We start from the raw sequence: 19514 nt of genomic DNA on the forward strand, positions 1-19514 counted from the left end.
TTATACCCCTGCCCTGCCACAGGTCCCTAAAATTAAGCACCCAAGTCCTTATTCAGGTTCCTAAATAAAATTGGCCTAATTGTTACAATTGCTGAGCAACCACAACTTCCATTGAAGATAACCAGATAACTTACGTATTTAAATACAAGACTTTAACCACCCAAGTTTGAATCTTTTGGCTAATGACTTTAGTGAAGAATGTAGAAGTTTTAGCTTAGTTTGAAAAATTTGCTTAAGAAATAGTCATGAACAATTAATTTAGGGCCAGATTTTCAAAGTTGTTGAGATGCCTAAAGATGCAGTTAGGCATTTAGTTTCCACTAAAACGTATCTTCCAGAAAGGCATCCCACCTGGATTTGAAGACATCAAAATATGAATAGAACCTAGGTCTACTGAGTCCGAAGCCAATGCCCTAGCCACTGGACCACACTATGTCCTTCTATAAAAGAATATTTGTTTACACTGGGGTGTCAGACTTGTTTGGAGGAAAAGGTTGAATTCTAGATTTAGTTGAAGTGTATGATCTATATACTGTCCTCAGTTCATAGCAGAAATCCCACTGAGGTCAATGAAAGTTGTGAGGTTACACAAAGTTCAGGAGAGAAGATGGCCTTTGTTTAGTAGATGCAAGTACTTTGCTAATCTGTGCATTTGGTGCATGTTAACCTATGCTTTAAACTGTCCTTGCAATTAATCCCATGACTAGTACAGAATCTCAGTGCAAGAATTCCCTTCTCATTTTTAAGAAGCGAAGGAAATTAGCTGTAAAAGTGACATTAATGCAGCACTGGGACTGAGATTTTACAGACACCAAAGTCAAGAAAGTCTGTTATTCCCAGGTGACCATACCTTGGCTCCACTGTACATGTCTGCACTTTGCCATTAGAGATTATATAAAGTGGTCGAAGAAGCTAGATCAATGCAGTGGGGCCACTTTATGTGGTCTCTGTGGAATCCATAATTCACAGATTTTCATATTAAAAACTTCAGTCACAACATTGCTTTTAATAAATTTCCAGGTTTAAGATGAAGGAGGATGCAAGGAATTTGATAGAATTAATGAGTTGCAATACTAAAAGGTTAAAATACTTCAAATAGAAATAAGTGTTTGTTTTGTTGCAATGTCTGACACATTTAACTCAAAAGGTGTTATACAAAAAGATGTGTTTAATAAATATTTCTGTTCCCTTAGGTATCTCAGACAATTGGTGCAATGTCTTTTTCTCTGCCTCACGACTGGGATAACAGAACCATGTCTTTACATGCTCCCTTTTCTTCAGGACAGAACTGCATTCCCTTTCATGGTTTGTTATACTTCACTTACATTTTTCAGTGTTTGACTGGGAGATCTGAAGTATAAACGTGTGTGCCCTGCCTTGTTCTCCAGTTCTTGCTTTTGAGTCATAGAGAGTGGAAGGATTTGTTCATAAAGACAGTTTGGGCTGAAACACAAGCTGGGAAGCCAGATGAATGGGCTTCATCTTTCTAAGGCAGGCCTCATAGTCTAGGAGCATGTTAATTCTGTGGGCAAGTTAATGGTAGAAAGGTAAGGGATATGTCATTTTATTGGCAAATATCTACAGAATCATAATTTCAATGGTGTCACCTTCAGCGCAGGGGGCTGAGAAACTGTATGAGGCAAGTCACTTTTAGTGAGAATGTTGCATGGAAAATAAAGGTAAGTGGTACATTGACACAAAAGATGGCCCTGCATATGATATTGCATATCACATTGAGTGTCATACCAAGAATGTATGTAATGTGGTGTGTTTTTAAAAAAAAAAATAGAAACATACTTATTTTTCTACTGCAAACTGTGGGACTCAGCTGGAATTGATAAGTTGCCACGTATAGGCTTTGAATGGGATTGAAGAGGAACAAATGCTTAGCAGAAAGCATTTGTTTTCTTAAAGCATTTATTGAAGATGAACTATGGGATGTGGACACAGTTTTAGCAATCCTGTCTGCAGAAATGAAAAACAGTGCATATCCTTAAAAGCTCCAAAAGATGTGGCACTATCAAAAGCAAATGCGTGTCTTGCATGGTCTTTCTAAGCCAGCACTTACTGACAATGTGACTGGTACCTGACTGCAGCCGAGGCCTTTCTGCATAGCAATCATAGAGAGTATGGTTAAGGTACAAGCTCTCAACAAACAGTTAACACCTGCCAAGACTTGGCTGAACATTTCATTATGAAGACATAAAGAAAATACTGAACCTATGGCAAAGTCCATCTCCTGTTTGAAATGAATGCAGAGGAATCAATTAAAAAAATATTTAAAAAGAAGAAAAAGAAGAGACTTCATGGTGTTGCACCTATTCCGTACAAAATCACTGACTCCACGAACATCTCCAATCTCACAATGAAGAAGTTACTGTCACATACTCTCATGAAGGACAGGTTAACCCTATACTTTATAGGAAAAACGCTCGAGCATGTGAAAAATTGCTCAAAGAATTTTGTCATTTCATGGTGTAATGAAGCTACTTCCTCACACTATTCAGTGGTGTTCCTTCATAGTTCCTATCAGGAGGCTGTCATTAAAATTATGTTGCATGCCATCAATACCGCAGAGAGAGGTGCTGCTGAACTCCAGATTTTTGTATAAGACACACATGTTCTAGTGCTCTCTGTGAGGCACTACCCAAAACTTCCGCAAGATTGTTTTTTGTGCTTGCTGTTGAAGAACAAAATTGCTGTATGTCCCTAAGGCTATGTCTACACTACGAAAGTACTCCGATTTTATAGAAGTCGATTTTTGGGAGCAGATTGTATAAAGTCGAGTGCATGCGTCCACACTAAGCACATTAATTCAGTCGTGTGCGTCCACAGTACCGTGGCAAACGTCGACATTCCCAGCGGTGCACTGTGGGTAGCTATCCCACAGTTTCCGCAGTCTCTGCTGCCCATTGGAGTTCTGGGCTGAGCTCCCAATGCCTGATGAGGCCAAAAATTTGTCACGGGTGGTTATGCGTAAATGTCGTCAGTCAACCTTCCCTCCCTCCATGAAAACAGCAGACAATCATTTTGCGCCCTTTTCCCTGGGTTGCCCGAATGGACGCCATAGCACGGCAAGCATGGAACCCATTCAGTTCACCGCAGCAGTTATAACCATTGTAAACACCTCGCGCATTATCATGCAGTTTATGTAGAACCAGCACCTGAAAAACCAGGTGAGGAGGCGACGGCAGTGCGATGATGAGGACAAGAACACAGATTTCTCTAAAACCGCAGTCCCCAGCAATTTGGAGATCATGGTGTTATTGGGGCAGGCTCATCCTGTGGAACGCTGATTCTGGGCCCGGGAAACAAGCACAGGGTGATGGGACCACATAGTGTTGCAGGTTTGGGATGATTCCCAGTGGCTCTGAAACTTTCGCATGCATAAGGGCACTTTCATGGAACTTCGTTACTTGCTTTCCCCTGCCCTGAAGCGCAAGAATACCAAGATGAGAGCAGCCCTCACAGTTCACAAGCGAGTGGCAATAGCCCTGTGGAGGCTTGCAGTGCTGGACAGCTACCAGTCAGTCAGTAATCAATTTGGAGTGGGCAAATCTACTGTGGGGGTTGCTGTGATGCAAGTACCCAATACAGTCATTGAGCTGCTGCTATCAAAGGTAGTGACTCTGAGAAATGTGCAGGTCATACTAGATGGCTTTGCTGCAATGGGCTTCCCTAACTGTGGTGGGGCTATAGACAGAACGCATATCTCTATCTTGGGACCGGACCACCAGGGCAGACAGTACATAAACCGCCAGGGGTACTTTTCAATGGTGCTGCAAGCACTGGTGAATCAAAAGGAACATTTCACCAACATCAACGTGGGATGGCCGGGAAAGGTTCATGACGCTCGCATCTTCAGGAACTCTGGTCTGTTTAAATGGCTGCAGGAAGGGATTTACTTCCCAGACAAGAAAAAAACTGTTGGGGATGTTGAAATGCCTATAGTTATCCTTGGGGACCCAGTCTACCCCTTAATGCCCTGGCTCATGAAGCCATACACAGGCACTTTGGACAGTAGTAAGGACCTGTTCAACTGTAGGCAGAGCAAGTGCAGAATGGTGGTAGTGTGCATTTGGACATTTAAAGGGTCGCTGGCGCAGTTTACTGACTTGCTCAGACCTCAGCGAAACCAATATTCCCTTTGTTATTGCTGCTTGCTGTGTGCTTCACGATCTCTGTGAGAGTAAGGGGGAGACGTTTATGGCAGGGTGGGAGGTTGAGGCAAATTGCCTGGCCGCTGAATACATGCAGCCAGACACCAGGGCGGTTAGAAGAGCTCAGCAGGAAGAGCTGCGCATCAGAGAAGCTTTGAAAACCAGTTTCATGACTGGCCAGGGTACTGTGTGACACTTCTGTTTGTTTCTCCTTGATGAAAACCCGCCCCCTTGGTTGACTCTAAATTCCCTGTAAGCCACCCGCCCTCCCCCCTTCAATCACAGCTTGCTTGCAAAGGAAATAAAGTCACTATCATTTAAAAAACATGTATTCTTTATTAATTGATTATAAAAATAGGGAGATAACTCACAAGGTAGCTCGGGTAGGGTGTGGTAGGAGGGAAGGAAAAGGCAACTTTAAAACTTGTTGAATGACAGCCTTCTGTTGCTTGGACTGTCCACTGGGGTGCAGTGGTTGGGTGTCTGGAACCTCCCCCTCCCCCATGTTCTTGGGCGTCTGGGTGAGGAGGCTATGGAACCTGGGGAGGAGTGAGGGTGGTTAAACAGGGGCTGCAGCGGCAGTCTGTGATCCTGCTGCCGTTCATGAACCTCCACCAGATGCCAGAGCACGTCCGTTTGATCCCGCAGTAGCCCCACCTTTGCCTCATGCCTCCTCTGATCTTCCTGCCGCCACCTCTCCTCACATTCATCAGCCACTTTCCTGTACTCTGCTGTTGTCTCTTCACACATTCTGCTGAACTTTGGCAGTGCCGGACGACTGCATGAGCTCAGAGAACATTTCATCGCGCATGCGTTTTTTCACTGCCTTATCTGAGATAGCCTTTGGGACGGAGGAGGGAGGCTTGAAACATTTGCAGCTGCTGGAGGAAAAAAGGGAGTGAAGTATTTAAAAAGATACATTTTATAGAACAATGGCTATACTCTTTCACGGTGAACAACACTATTCACATTACATAGCACATGTGATTTTGGTACAAGGTCTCATTTTGCATCTTATATGGAGTGCCTGCGGCTTTCATGTTAGAAATCGTAAAGTCATAGAATATCAGGGTTGGAAGGGACCTCAGGAGGTCATCTAGTCCAACCCCCTGCTCAAAGCAGGACCAATCCCCAACTAAATCGTCCCAGCCAGGGCTTTCAAGCCTGACCTTAAAAACCTCTAAGGAAGGAGATTCCACCACCTCCCTAGGTAACGCATTCCAGTGCTTCACCACCCTCCTAGTGAAAATTTTTTTCCTAATATCCAACCTAAACCTCCCCCACTGCAACTTGAGACCATTACTCCTTGTTCTGTCATCAGCTACCACTGAGAACAGTCTAGATCCATCCTCTTTCAAACCCCCTTTCAGGTAGTTGAAAGCAGCTATCAGATCCCCCCTCATTCTTCTCTTCCACAGACTAAACAATCCCAGTTCCCTCAGCCTCTTCTCATAAGTCATGTGTTCCAGTCCCCTAATCATTTTTGTTGCCCTCCTCTGGACTCTTTCCAATTTTTCCACATCCTTCTTGTAGTGTGGGACCCAAAACTGGACACAGTACTCCAGATGAGGCCTCACCAATGTCGAATAGAGGGGAATGATCACATCCCTCAGTCTGCTGGCAATGCCCCTACATATACATCCCAAAATGCCATTGGCCTTCTTGGCAACAAGGGCACAATGTTGACTCATATCCAGTTTCTCATCCACTGTAACCCCCTAGGTCCTTTTCTGCAGAACTGCTGCTGAGCCATTCGATCCGTAGTCTGTAGCGGTGCATGGGATTCTTCCATCCTAAGTCCAGGACTCTGCACTTGTCCTTGTTGAACCTCATCAGATTTCTTTTGGCCCAATCCTCTAATTTGTCTAGGTCCCTCTGTATCCTATCCCTACCCTCCAGCGTATCTACCTCTCCTCCCAGTTTAGTGTCATCTGCAAACTTGCTGAGGGTGCAATCCACACCATCCTCCAGATCATTTATGAAGATATTGAACAAAACCGGCCCCAGGACCAACTCTTGGGGCACTCCACTTGATACCGGCTGCCAACTGGACATGGAACCATTGATCACTACCCGTTGAGCCTGACAATCTAGCCAACGTTCTATCCACCGTATAGTCCATTCATCCAGCCCATACTTCTTTAACTTGCTGGCAAGAATACTGTGGGAGACCATGTCAAAAGCTTTGCTAAAGTCAAGGAACAACATGTCCATCCCTTTCCGCTTATCCACAGAGCCAGTTATCTCATCATAGAAGGCAATTAGATTAGTCAGGCATGACTTGCCCTTGGTGAATCCATGCTGACTGTTCCTGATCACTTTCCTCTCCTCTAAGTGCTTCAGAATTGATTCCTTGAGGACCTGCTCCATGATTTTTCCAGAGACTGAGGTGAGGCTGACTGGCCTGTAGTTCCCAGGATCCTCCTCCTTCTCTTTTTTAAAAATGGGCACTACATTAGCCTTTTTCCAGTCGTCTGGGACTTCCCCGGATCGCCATGAGTTTTCAAAGATAATGGCCAATGGCTCTGCAATCACATCCACCAACTCCTTTAGCACTCTCGGATGCAGCGCATCCGGCCCCATGGACTTGTGCTCATCCAGCTTTTCTAAATAGTCCCGAACCACTTCTTTCTCCACAAAGGGCTGGTCACCTCCTCCCCATGCTGTGCTGCCCAGTGCAGTAGTCTGGGAGCTGACCTTGTTTGTGAAGACAGAGGCAAAAAACAGTATTGAGTACATTAGCTTTTTCCACATCCTCTGTCACTGGGTTGCCTCCCTCATTCAGTAAGGGGCCCACACTTTCCTTGACTTTCTTCTTGTTGCTAACATACCTGAAGAAACCCTTCTTGTTACTCTTAACATCTCTTGCTGGCTGCAACTCCAGGTGTGATTTGGCCTTCCTGATTTCACTCCTGCATCCCCGAGCAATATTTTTATACTCTTCCCTGGTCATTTGTCCAATCTTCCACTTCTTATAAGCTTCTTTTTTGTGTTCAAGATCAGCAAGGATTTCACTGTTAAGCCAAGCTGGCTGCCTGCCATATTTACTATTCTTTCTACACATCGGGATGGTTTGTCCCTGTAACCTCAATAAGGATTCTTTATAATACAGCCAGCTCTCCCGGACTCCTTTCCCCCTCATGTTATTCTCCTAGGGGATCCTGCCCATCAGTTCCTTGAGGGAGTCAAAGTCTGCTTTTCTGAAGTCCAGGGTCCATATTCTGCTGCTCTCCTTTCTTCCCTGTGTCAGGATCCTGAACTTGACCATCTCATGGTCACTGCCTCCCAGGTTCCCATCCACTTTAGCTTCCCCTACTAATTCTTCCCGGTTTGTGAACAGCAGGTCAAGAAGAGCTCTGCCCCTAGTTGGTTCCTCCAGCACTTGCACCAGGAAATTGTCCCCTACCCTTTCCAAAAACGTCCTGGATTGTCTGTGCACCGCTGTATTGCTCTCCCAGCAGATATCAGGGTGATTGAAGTCTCCCATGAGAACCAGGGCCTGCGGTCTAGTAACTTCTGTTAGTTGCCAGAAGAAAGCCTCGTCCACCTCATCCCCCTGGTCCAGCGATCACACACTCAGTGCCGGGCAACAGAATTCTGCTTGCAGGCGGCCATGGTAAGCTATAGTCTTTTGGCTTCTGCAACCTTCATAACAGCAGCACCCTCCTCTCCCATACCAAGCAAAGCACGTTGTTGGCCATTTAGTGCTGCGGTTTTCCTGTTAACGTGCAGCAGCGGAAACCAAACTAACCCCCCGCATCCAGTTCTCTGGAATGATTGCTTTACCCCTCACCCCACCGTGTGGCTGGTATCAGGGAAGATCCCTGCTAGCCAAACGCGAACAGGTCTGCGCCAATGCCCCCTTCCCCCCCCCCCCCCCCCGCCCACAACGTGGCTATCTGTGGGGAGGATTTCTTTTCAGCCACAGACAAACAGCCCACTTCTGAATGTCCCCTTAATTAAATTCCCTTATTTCAACCAGGTTACCGTGAACGATATCACTCTCCTGAGAATAACAGAGAGAGATAAAGAACGGATGTTGCTTGAATGCCAGCAAACGCCGGGACCATACTTTGCCAGGCTTTGTCATGCAATGATACCAGATTACCACACCATGCTAGTAGCAAGTAAAGTGTCCTACCATGGAGGATGGAATAAGGCTGCTCTTCCCAGAAACCTTCTGCAAAGGCTTTAGAGTACCTCCAGGAGAGCTTTATGGAGATGTCCCTGGAGGATTTCCACTCCATCCCCAGACATGTTAACAGACTTTTCCAGTAGCTGTGCTGGCCACGAATGCATCCCAAGTCCTCAGGGCTACTTAATCATTAAAAAAAGCTTGCTTTTATAACATGTATTATATTTAAAAAGGTACACTCACCAGAGGTCCCTTCTCCGGCTTCGTTGGGTTGGGAGGGTATGTCAGTCAGGATGATAAAAAGATCCTGGCTGTCGGGGAGAACGGTGTGCTGTGTGCTCTCCTCAAGCTCGTCCTCCTCCTCATCATCTTCCCCGTTCACAAAATCCTCAGGCATGGCGGAGAGTACCCATCATCGGAGTCCACGGACAGGGGTGGGGTAGTGGTGGCGGGCCCCCCTAGAATTGCATGCAGCTCAGCGTAGAAGCGGCATGTCTGGGGCTCTGTCCCAGAGCATCCGTTTGATTCTTTGGTTTTCTGGTACGCTTGTCTGAGCTCCTTAAGTTTCACACGGCACTGTGTTGTGTCCTTGCTGTAGCTTCTGTCCCTCATGGCCTTGGAGATTTTTGAAATGTTTTGGCATTTTGTCTTTTGGAACATAATTCTGATAGCACGGATTCCTCTCCCCATACAGTGATCAGATCCACTGCCTCCAATTCGGTCCATGCTGGAGCTCTTTTTTGATTCTGGCACTGCATGGGTCACCTGTGCTGATGAGCTCGCCTGGCCAAACAGGAAATGAGATTCAAAAGTTCCCGGGGCTTTTCCTGTACACCTGGCAGGTACATATGAGTTCAGAGTGCTGTCTAGAGTGGTCACAATGGTGCACTGTGGGATAGCTCCTGGAGGCCAATACCTTCGAATTACGTCCACTTTAACCCCAATTCAAAACGGCGATGTCGATTTCAGAGCTAATCCCCTTGTTGGGGAGGAGTACAGAAATCGGTTTTAAGAACCCTTTATGTCGAAAAAAATGGCTTTGTTGTGTGGACGGGTCCAGGGTTAATTCGATTTAATGCTGCTAAATCCGACATAAACTCGTAGTGTAGACCAGGCGTAAGAGATGTTTTCCTATTACTCAGACTATTAAAAGTCGCTGCACTGCCAGGCTTCCACGCCCTCTCAGGATGTGACACTACTGGAGGGTTGACTGGAAAGACCAAATTATCTTAGTGGACAGTATTTGATTCAGCTTCTGAAGATACTCTGCTTGCTCTGAAGATGCTTGGAATGGCTGAGACAGTCACTTATGAGGTCATAAATGCACTGGAGGCATTCATGTGCCTGGCTTACCATTTGAAGACCAGGATTATGACACTTGCAGAGCTGTGTTCGTGGATGTTTTCCAAGAAGCAGACAAACTGAGAAAAATTGCCACTAAGATGGGGTGCAATTATACCTGCTATTAAGAGGGCAAATGTCAAGCAATGGAATGGCTCTGGGATGATTTAGCGCATCCAAAACTACCCTTCCCATGGATGGGTCTTGGAGGATGGACTGATCGTATCAGTTACATGTGAAATATGATGCACTTCTAAATCAATCTTTCAGCTAATCAACTGCTTGTGCAAAGACCAGATGATAACCACTCTGCAAATGTCAGGCCAGAAACCTGCCTTGTATGGAGATGTGCAAGAGCAGCATGGATGAGGATCAGTGTGATAATATGTTTAGCAGTGGTTCCCTAGACAGAGACAACACTGATGGTGACTTTGATGACTAAATGTTTTTAGTCCTACATGACCAGGCTGACTTCCCTAGGTTTACCAAAAGTCAACGTCTCTTTTGTTATGTAAGCAATAAATCCCTGTTTTAAAGTATAATTGTTCTAGGTTTGTCGCGTTTGGCACCAGTGGTCCATGGAAGAAAGGTCTTTCGAATGATACCCAACTTGACCCATTTCCAACAACACTGTATTATCAAAAATTCCATCAATCGGAGGGTCTGGACCTGGGAGCCAGGTGGGCAGTGAGTGGCCGCTGCCATGCTGTAGAGGGTGACACCATTGAAATTAAGCTTCTCTAGATTTTTACTAATCAAATGACACCTCCATTATCTTACTGATCTGTTTCCTAGCATGGTTGGTCTAATGTGGACCAAACCAATATAGGGCCTAGTACAAATGGCATCTTTCCACGTCTCTCAAAAGCCACCCTTGTTGCTTCCTGCCTTTCACTCCAGACATCTGCTGCTTCAGATGCCAAGGTCTGGCCTTATATTTAGTTTTTACTTTTGTGTGCTGTTAATATGGAACTTAACTGTAGTAATAATTGTACGTTTACTTGCATACTCCAATTTAGAACGGTCTTTTGAGAACGTTATGGTGTAAATTTAAACAAGGAGATGCTCTAAAACTCCACAGTCAATTATGGATTCAGTACACATTTCATTTGCACAGATTCCTTGTACAAAAATGTTAATGCGTTTACATAAGAATTTTGAGTAAACTGCTTTAAAAGTTCAATGGAAAAGACTGCTGTATGAAAGCTTAACAGTAATTATACAGTGAGAAACAGTTTCAGGTATCAGCCTTTAGCTTCAGTTAGAGATTTACAAAAGTATTGTATTAGTAACTTCCCCCTCCCATACTTGGCTTCACTGTGGATTCTCTCCATGGTTTTGTATCTGATTTACCTTTTTCTTTTGTGATTCTGAAAATCTTTCTCCTTTGATTCAAAGGACCATTATTTAACTCACTCCTTCATTGGTCCTGCTTTGAGCAGGGGGTTGGACTAGATGACCTCCTGAGGTCCCTTCCAACCCTGATATTCTATGATTCTATGATTCATGTTGCTTCAAATTGGTAAGAAGCAGCCAAGACAGATGCCTGTCCCTCAGCCTATCAGCTGAGACAGAAACCATAACCCAGACACTGAATAAGTCATTTTTATGATGGTGACCCAGAGAGTTTGAGAGGGGCCATTCCCAGTAAAAGTCTCCACCACCATATGGCAGTCCACAAGTTACTGCACAGGCCTTCATCTTTTCTTTAGTTACACTGTTATAATTAGAGATGAATAGTGAAGTATCTGACAAGATTTATTAGCGATGATTTGCACAAAGACGGTTAAGCATAAAAAATCTTCCCCAAATTTTCTTTTTTATTGATTTATGTACTATTGGGAAAGAATTTTCTAAATCTCTGTATTTATCACAAGCCATAACATTAGAAAATTACAATTTTTGTTTTGTCGTTGTAGTCATTAGCGCAGAACTGGATGAGCTGATGATGGAAGCCCATTTGCTACAGGTTTCACTGCCTGAAATACAAGAGCTCTACCAGATCTTATTCACAAAGCAGAGCCCTGTTCTGCAAACAGAACAGAGGTCAGCAATAGGACCAACAAATGAAAAGGCAGGTATCTGACAACACCACAGATCCCTCTGTTTGGGGCCCTTCTCAAGCAGAGAGGTTCTGGCTGGAATCCATAAACTTCAGAAGTGTGTGTGTGTCTTCAGGAGGGGTTGGGAACTCTGTACAACTCTCTGCAGGTTTCTCTGTCTGTGAATATAATTTGTGCTGCATTTCTGCATCCTGAAACTCCATTTGCTGCTCATTTGTATGACTTAATTATGGCCATTCTGATTCTAATAGTAACCAGATACTAATGAGTCCAGTGGGGAAGAGGAAGTTTTTCCTTGGAAACTGGAAACTTGTAAAGCTGCTTTGGAGGAGAGAGAGAGAAAGGAGGGAGTCATTCCAACTCTTGCTTCACTCATTCCAACTCTTGCTTTGACCCAATATTCAGCCCTTAAGAATAGCTGCAGGTTGAGTGTGTTTAGTGTGCCATAGAGGGCGGCCCTCCTTTCAGTGTAGCAATGGATGGGTGATATGTTGGAGGGGAAGATAGATCACTGAATAACAGATTAGAGTCCTTAGGGTTTTGCTTCAATATCCTTCTCACTAGAACGAGTGCTGCCGGGGGAAGAGAGATGGAGTTGGTTCTGCGGAGAGAAAATTAAAGAGGCGCTTTGAAAGAGAGGGCTTCTGTGGTGAGAAGAGAGCAAGAGTAAAAAAACTGAGAACACCCAAAAAGAAGAAATTGAAACTGAATCCCTCCAAGGATCTCAGCAATAGCAAACTGGAGAGAGAGCGAGAACGACTGTTTGAGGCGCAGCGCTCCAGCGAAAGCCACTTGCTTCCCTTGGATATGTCATTCTCTGAGCAGGAGGACTCGGAGGGTGAAGATGCAATCTGCCCTGCGGTGAACTGCCTGCAGCCTGAAGGAGATGAGGTCAGTGAATGGGAAACCTGCTGTGGGGGCACTGAATGCAGGGAGCAGGTGATATCGTAACTGCTCCCTAATCCTTTTGTTAGACCAACATTATCGACAAAGAGAGTGAGAGCTATTTCAGACACTGGGCACCTGGAAAACCTGAGGAGCTCATCCTTGCCTTCAGTCTCTTCCTTACAGGCACTTTTCTTTGAGTACCTGGCAACTATTGGAACCACTTAGAGTAGAATCACATTCTCACAGGAACTTCTCCCAATGTCTCCAGTAGCTCACTTTTCAGGTAGACAGAAGTAGCTCTAAAAGGGCCATTTGGCAGCTGGCTGCTGCTTGCTGCATTTCCCTCCTGTTCAGCTGGTCAGTTCTCCCCCCACTGAGCTGGCACATTCTCCCACCAGGAATCTAACTCAACTTTTTTCTTTCCTTTCTCCTATTAAGCTTGGAGGGAGGTCCTTACAATTCTGGGTTTCTTACAATCCTACTGTTTCTTTGACAGAAAAGCTACGACTGTTTCTCCTTAAAGGCCACTTGAAAGGCTGTTTTTAAAAATCTTAGGTTGTCTACACACACAATTTCCACCATCTAAATCAGTTTCTCAATTGAAATATCAAAATCAACCCAAGGCCCTTTGTGTGGACACTCCTAAATCAGTTTAAGAATGTTTGATGCCAATTTAATGTAGTTTGGCTTGCCACCAGATTAAACTAAATTGATATTAGTCACATTATGGGTGCAGTTGACCTGCCCATTGTCAGGCTAAACCCATGCCTCACTTTCCCCACTGGCTGGATAATTCAGGCTGAACCAAAAGAATCCCCTTTCCCGGGTAGACAGAGTCCAAAAAGGCAAACCATACCAAATTCATTGGGTACTGCCCCCTCAGAGCCTTGGAGCACCTTCATTTTCTTAAGGATTCTCCCCTCTTAATGCAAGGGTCCCAAATGGGCCTTTAAGTCTTCTTTGGTAGGCTTCTTCCTTTAGCACTTTCCTCTTGCAAAGATCAGCACACCTGCCCATCCTTCATCTCCTCCTTGACAGAGAGAAACTCAGCAAGTCCTACCATATCCCTGATTCTCCTCCTCCCCCCCCACCCCCGACTGAGGAAAGCAGGTCTTTTTATAGTCAACATGCTTTAGCATCTAATGGTTACTGGGCTACAAGTTCCAGAATTTCTCTGTTGTTGGGAGAAACCATGTCTCAGGAGAAAGCTGAACTCTCTGAAAGGTATAAGCTCTGTGATACCACTAGTAAACCAATTTGTGTGCCCACACAAAGGGGGTTTCTCTAATTTAACTGAATCAGTTTCTAACTCAATTTAGTTTAATTCGTGTGATTGCTGAGAGTGGCTAAGGCAGCAGTTCTCAACCCGTGGCCCACGCAGCTGTGTGCTAAAAAAGTTCAAAATTTGCTGCTCTGGTCTGATAGGGAGTGGGGCTGGCTGAGCGGGATACAGCATCTGGCAGCCTGCAGGAGGGCTTCTGCCAAGAGGGGGCTGGTGAGTGCAGCAAGGGGGCAGGGAGCAGGAGAGTGGGACTCTGGGCAGGATTGTCGGGGGGGGCGGCACTCGGCTGTGAGGGAGTGGGTGGTGCTGGGAACCAGGGGTTTGCGAGCTGCCAGGTTTTAGCTGCCTGGGGCTCCACTCCTGGCCCAGCATAGGGGTCCTGGCTACCTGGCCCCATGCGGCAGGGTCCCAGGGTCTGGCTGCCCAGCCTCACACTGTGGGGTCTGGGTCCCCCGCCCAGGGCACCACTCCTGGCCCCCTCTGTGGAAGGGTCTCTGAGCAGGGGGGCGCGCTGGGCATAGGGGACTGTAGAGGGTTGCGGGGCGTACTGTGGTTCTCAGCCTGTGGCCCACATAACACATTGAGAACCACTGAGCTAAGGCCTTAGTGATGCTGTAAGAACAATGCATGGAGCTCAGCCATTGCTCCTCCCTCCATCTCTCACAGGTAATATGGAATGAGGATTTTTTCAAACAGAAATTTTCATGATGAGGTCACAGGGCAGAGCGAACAACTTCTTGGCCTACATCCCTTTGGGTTTCAAATTATGCTGTTCTTATTAGAGGGAGATTCAAAACTTTATATTGCTTTATGTACATTTGTTCTCAGCTCTTGTGAAGTTACATCAGCTTCTGAAAGTAACAGTGATTTAGATAGAGAACTCCTTCAGTTCATTTGGTAACTTTGGGCTAGATTTTTAAAGATGTTTAAGGGCCAAAAGATGCAAATAAGCACCTAGTGGGATTTTCAAAATCACCTAGTGCCTAACTCCCCACATGATGACATCCCTGTCCATTGCTTACACCCTTTCTCAGCCACTCTAGGAGTGTCACCAGTACAGCTTGCCCACAGAGCATGGGAACTAAGATGGTCCCTCTTCCCCACCTGGAACTCTTCCCAAAGTCAGAGAGGAGAGCTAAGCAGTCACGGGGAGCGTATCTTCCCATCCTTTCAGACTCCTACACCAAACCTGGCAGGAGAGTGGAGGAGATGCCAGGAGTGTGTCTGCACTGAGCCAGAGTGATGCAGTGAAGGAATGGCAGGGGGTGCAAGCAGGCTGTCTCTCCATCAATGCCCCTGGGATAAAGGTATACAAAGGATTCATGGCTTGGGCAGATGGGCAGCAATGGGAGACTCCCTCTCGCCCCTGCATAGCCAAACATAATGAGGGGCAGAGTGGGACGGTGAAGGCTTCACACAGGCCTCCCTCACTGGGCTGGGAATGATTGGAAGGAGGGAATTCTGCATAGACCTGGAGAGACATGGGCATGTGGAGCCATCCCTGAATTTAGCAGCAAAGAGCATTCCACCCCCACTGCCTGTACAGAAGACTGGGAGAGCACCAGAAGCCCAAGAAAAAAATCTTAGGGCATTAGAGATTGTTGCCCCCATGTTCACCGAGCACAGACAAGCACCCCTCTATGCAGTACAAAGGAAAGCACCATGTGGCAGCAGGCAAATGATCTGCCCAGTCCCAGGATTGTACATGCACAGCAGGGCTGAGTTGTATATTCATGCCTCCTTGGTGCCTGTGTTGGTTCCCCTGCTGTTTATGGGGGTTGCACACAGTGGCGGGAGAAAAACTTCATAAAAACCCATATTCAAGCCCTCTCCTCAGGGTTTTAAACTGTGTGCCAGTGGTACAGTGGGAGGACACTGCTCTTCACCAAACTGCTTTAGTTACACTTGTGAAACTGACGACACTGCAAGCTGACTGTGCCCGTAGCAGTCACTAAGCCAGTCCCTCAGGGTAGGATGTTGGCCGGTTCAAGTAGGTAGATTGCTACGAGCTTGAAAATAACTTACCACAGAAGGTTTGCACTTGATCTACTGCCCTTCTCTGAACGCTAATCTGTCTGCTCTTTGCAATTAGGTGGATTGGGTCCAGTGTGATGGCAGCTGCAATCAGTGGTTCCATCAGGTGTGTGTGGGCATTTCTCCAGAGATGGCAGAGAAGGAAGACTACATCTGCATCAGCTGTACTGGGAAGGACTCTCAATATTGAAAGTAAAACTCGCCAGAAGTCATTCAGGACTCCATTAAGGAAGGTTATCAGAATTTCTCCATAAAGTCACAGGGCTGGTGTAAGAGCCAGGCTGCAAATGGTGCTATTTCTATCCTCATGGGATCGTTTTTCAGAACTCAAACAATTTTTGACACTTTTGTATTTTTCCCTTGAGCTATTTGTGGTTGTTGAGGTTTGAAATGCTGCCTGTTCAGCAGGAGTTTCCTCCAGTTTGGAAGGCATTTGAAACATGCACCTTTTATTGTACAGCAGTAAATTACCTCTCTCTGGGATATACCAGTATACACAATTCAACCTGGTTTAGGTGCAAAAAAAACTGCACCATGAATTCCAATAGATCCTCTTTTGAGGATATCCCTTGTTTACTATGTTAACTCTTCCGAAACTTTAGTTTTTTTTCACTTTGTATTTTTTTTTTTGTAGGCTAGGTTTATTTATCTGAGCAATAACTTCTGTGTCTGGTTGCAGTGACTGGAATTACAATTCTGAACAGCGTGTTGGTGCTTTTAGCATTGGTTGATGTACAGAAAGCAAATGTTTAGGTCCTAGTGTCACTGATGGACTAGCGCGGTAGAAGACAGAAAAAGCTCTGTAAAGTAATTGCCACCGCTGTATTTTGGCTTTCTCCTTTTTTGGGTAGCTTGTATCAAATGTTGCCGTTTCTATTGTGGAATAAACCCCTGGTTATGTTATAAAATTAAATGGTGATGTTTTTAGAGAGTTTGAAATGCAGTTTCTCTTTCCTTCATGATCAGTCTTTCCATTCGTGGGCTCCGCTTGCTCGAGAAAAGTCCACTATCTATCTATCTATCTATCTATTTATTGTTAAGGAAAAAAGTGAACTAGAAAAGCCACAGTATTTTTTACTCTATTTATGTCTTCAGTGTTGGAAGAAAACGAGATCAAATTGTTCACACTAAATACATTTTTTTTAAAACGTCTATTATTTCAATTCAAAAGGATTTGCTACCAGATTGGGTTAGATAAGGGGTCAGGAGAAAGCTGCCAGGGGGATCTCTAGCATGAGAGGTTGGGGGAGGAGCTGCTGCTGCTGTGGGGGTACGAGATACAATTGACTCATCAGAGAACAGGCATGAAGCTGGAGTGGTACAGCTCATCTCCCCCAGTCACATCTAGCTGTTGTCAAAAGGAGTGGTTATCCCTAAAGCAGGGTCAGCAGAGCACTTGCTTGTGATCTATAGACAGCTGGCTGATCACATGGTGTTGGCACTTCCTTGTTTCCAGATCCTTCTACTCATCTTAAGGCTTTTAATAGCAAAGAGCATGGATGCCCATAAAAGCAGCTGGCAACAAGGAAGAGTGAGTCAGTCTAGCTACCTTTGATAGGGACTGCTACTATCAGGACTGCCTTCAGGGGCCAATGAGGGACGGAGAAGAGGTGATGAGGAAAAAAAGCAAATGCAATTTTAGGTTGCATTAACAGAGGCATAGCATGCAAGTCATGGGAGGAGACAGTGCCGCTCTACTCAGCTCTGGTTTGGCCTCAGCTGGAGTATGGTGTCCAGCTTTGGTCACCAATGTCTAGAAAGGATGTAGAGAAACTGGAAACGATCCAGAGGTGAGCAACAAAGGTGATCAAAGGGATGGATGCAAGCCATATGAGCAACGGCTGAAGGAACTAGGTATGGTTTATTTTGAAAAGAGGAGATTAAGCGGTCTTCAAATACTTGAAAGGCTACCATAAAAAAGATGGAGAGAAGTTGTTTTCTCTTGCCAGGGGCAAAATGGGTACAAACTACAGGAGAGCAGATTTAGATTAAATAACAGAAAAACTTCCTAACTATAAGAACAGTAGGACAATGGAACAAACTGCCTAGGGAAGTCGTGGAAGCTCCTTCATGGGAGGTTTTCAAAAGAGACTGGATAGCCATCTGTCTTGAGTGGTTTTGTCACAACCAATCCTACATCATGACAGGGGATTAGACTAGACTCTTGCGGTCCCTTCTAACCCTATGGTTTTATGATTCTATTAATCAAATACTGTCCAGTAAGAAAATTTTGGCCTTTCGAGTCAACCTTCCAGTAGTTTCACATCCTGAAAGGGTGTGGAAACCTGGCAATGTGACAGCTTTTAATAGTCTGAGTGATAGGAACACATCTCTAAAGGATATACAGCAATTCTCTTCCCCAGCAACAAGCACAAAAAAAAAGATTCTTGCAGAAATCTTGACTAGCAGCTCATGGAGACCACTAGAACATTTTCCTGTGCAAATATCTGGAGGTTAGTAGCACCTCTATATGGGTATGTCTCCACAGCAAATCAAAACCTGCAGCTGGCTCTTATGAGCTGACTTGGGCATGGGCTGTGTGACTGTTTCCTGGTTGTGTAGACTTCTGGGCTCGGACGGCTTTAGGACCCTGCAGGGTGGGAGGGTCCCAGAGCTCAGGCTCCAAGCATAGAGATCTACACAGCCAAGAAGCAGCCCTGAAGACCGAGCCCAAGAGGCTGCAGTTTTTTCTTTGCTGTGGAGACATCCCTTGTGTGGCAGTGATGGCAGGCAAGACAATGCTAGCGTCAGCCTCCTCATGGAAACCCTAACTCCAGTGAACAGTGTGGGGCAGCAACTTCATTACGCTACGGGATGACAAAATTATTTGCATGCTGGAGCATTTTTCCTGTAAAGTATTGGGTTAACTGATGCTTTGGATGCATATGAGATAGTAGCTTCTTCATGGTGACATTGGAGATGTTCATGGAGTCACTGAATTTGTACTGGACACATGCAATGCCATGGGATCTCTTTTTTCTGCTAATTTTTAATTGATTCCTCTGCATTCATGTGAAACACGAGATGCACTTTGTCATAGGTCCAGTATTTTCTTTGTAGCCTCATAATTAGGGTGACCAGATGTCCCATTTTTAAAGGGACAGTCCCATATTTAAGCCCTTCTGCAGGTGTCCTGACTGTCTTAAAAACGGGCAAATTGTCCCATATTTTCTGTGTCCCGTCCCCTCCCCCCCATCAGTACTGGTGGGTCCTGCTGCTGTCCAGATCCCTACTCGCCAGCCACCTGCCCACCAGGAGTGAGTGGGGGGGATCCAGTGGCCGATGATGTGGGTAGTGAAGACAAGGCTGAGGTTGGGGCCCTTTACATGTGTCCTCTCTCGCTCTCCTCTTTCTGCTTTGCCCACGCTGCTCCTCCATATCCCCCCTGGTGGGGCGCATCCTGCTCCTACCACTGTGCAGAGAAGCAGTCCCTGGTCGGAGTGCTCAGCTCACCAACATCCTGGTCAGCAGGCTCCTTTCTTCCCCCACTTAGGGTGACCAGATAGAAAGTGAGAAATATCAGGATGGGAGTGAGGGGTAATAGGCACCTCCATAAGACAAAGCCCTGAATATCGGGACTGTCCCTATAAAACTGTGACATCTGGTCACCT

General features: G+C 45.6%; 1 protein-coding gene across 2 annotated transcripts in view; it reads left to right on the plus strand.

Annotated features, from left to right (window-relative positions):
- Nucleotides 1-16832, plus strand: part of KDM5B (lysine demethylase 5B) — a 185349-nt gene extending 168517 nt beyond the window's left edge. For both annotated transcript variants that reach the window (XM_077839601.1, XM_077839602.1), the window contains 4 exons: nt 1194-1305; nt 11556-11710; nt 12264-12590; nt 15962-16832. In XM_077839601.1, coding sequence (XP_077695727.1) covers nt 1194-1305; nt 11556-11710; nt 12264-12590; nt 15962-16093 — 726 coding nt within the window. In that variant the 3' untranslated portion in view covers nt 16094-16832. The remainder of the gene's footprint in view (nt 1-1193; nt 1306-11555; nt 11711-12263; nt 12591-15961) is intronic.
- The last annotated feature ends 2682 nt before the right edge of the window (nt 16833-19514 follow it).

Source organism: Eretmochelys imbricata, chromosome 21 (genome assembly GCF_965152235.1).
Source record: "Eretmochelys imbricata isolate rEreImb1 chromosome 21, rEreImb1.hap1, whole genome shotgun sequence".
In the NCBI taxonomy this organism is placed as follows: Eukaryota; Metazoa; Chordata; order Testudines; family Cheloniidae; genus Eretmochelys; species Eretmochelys imbricata.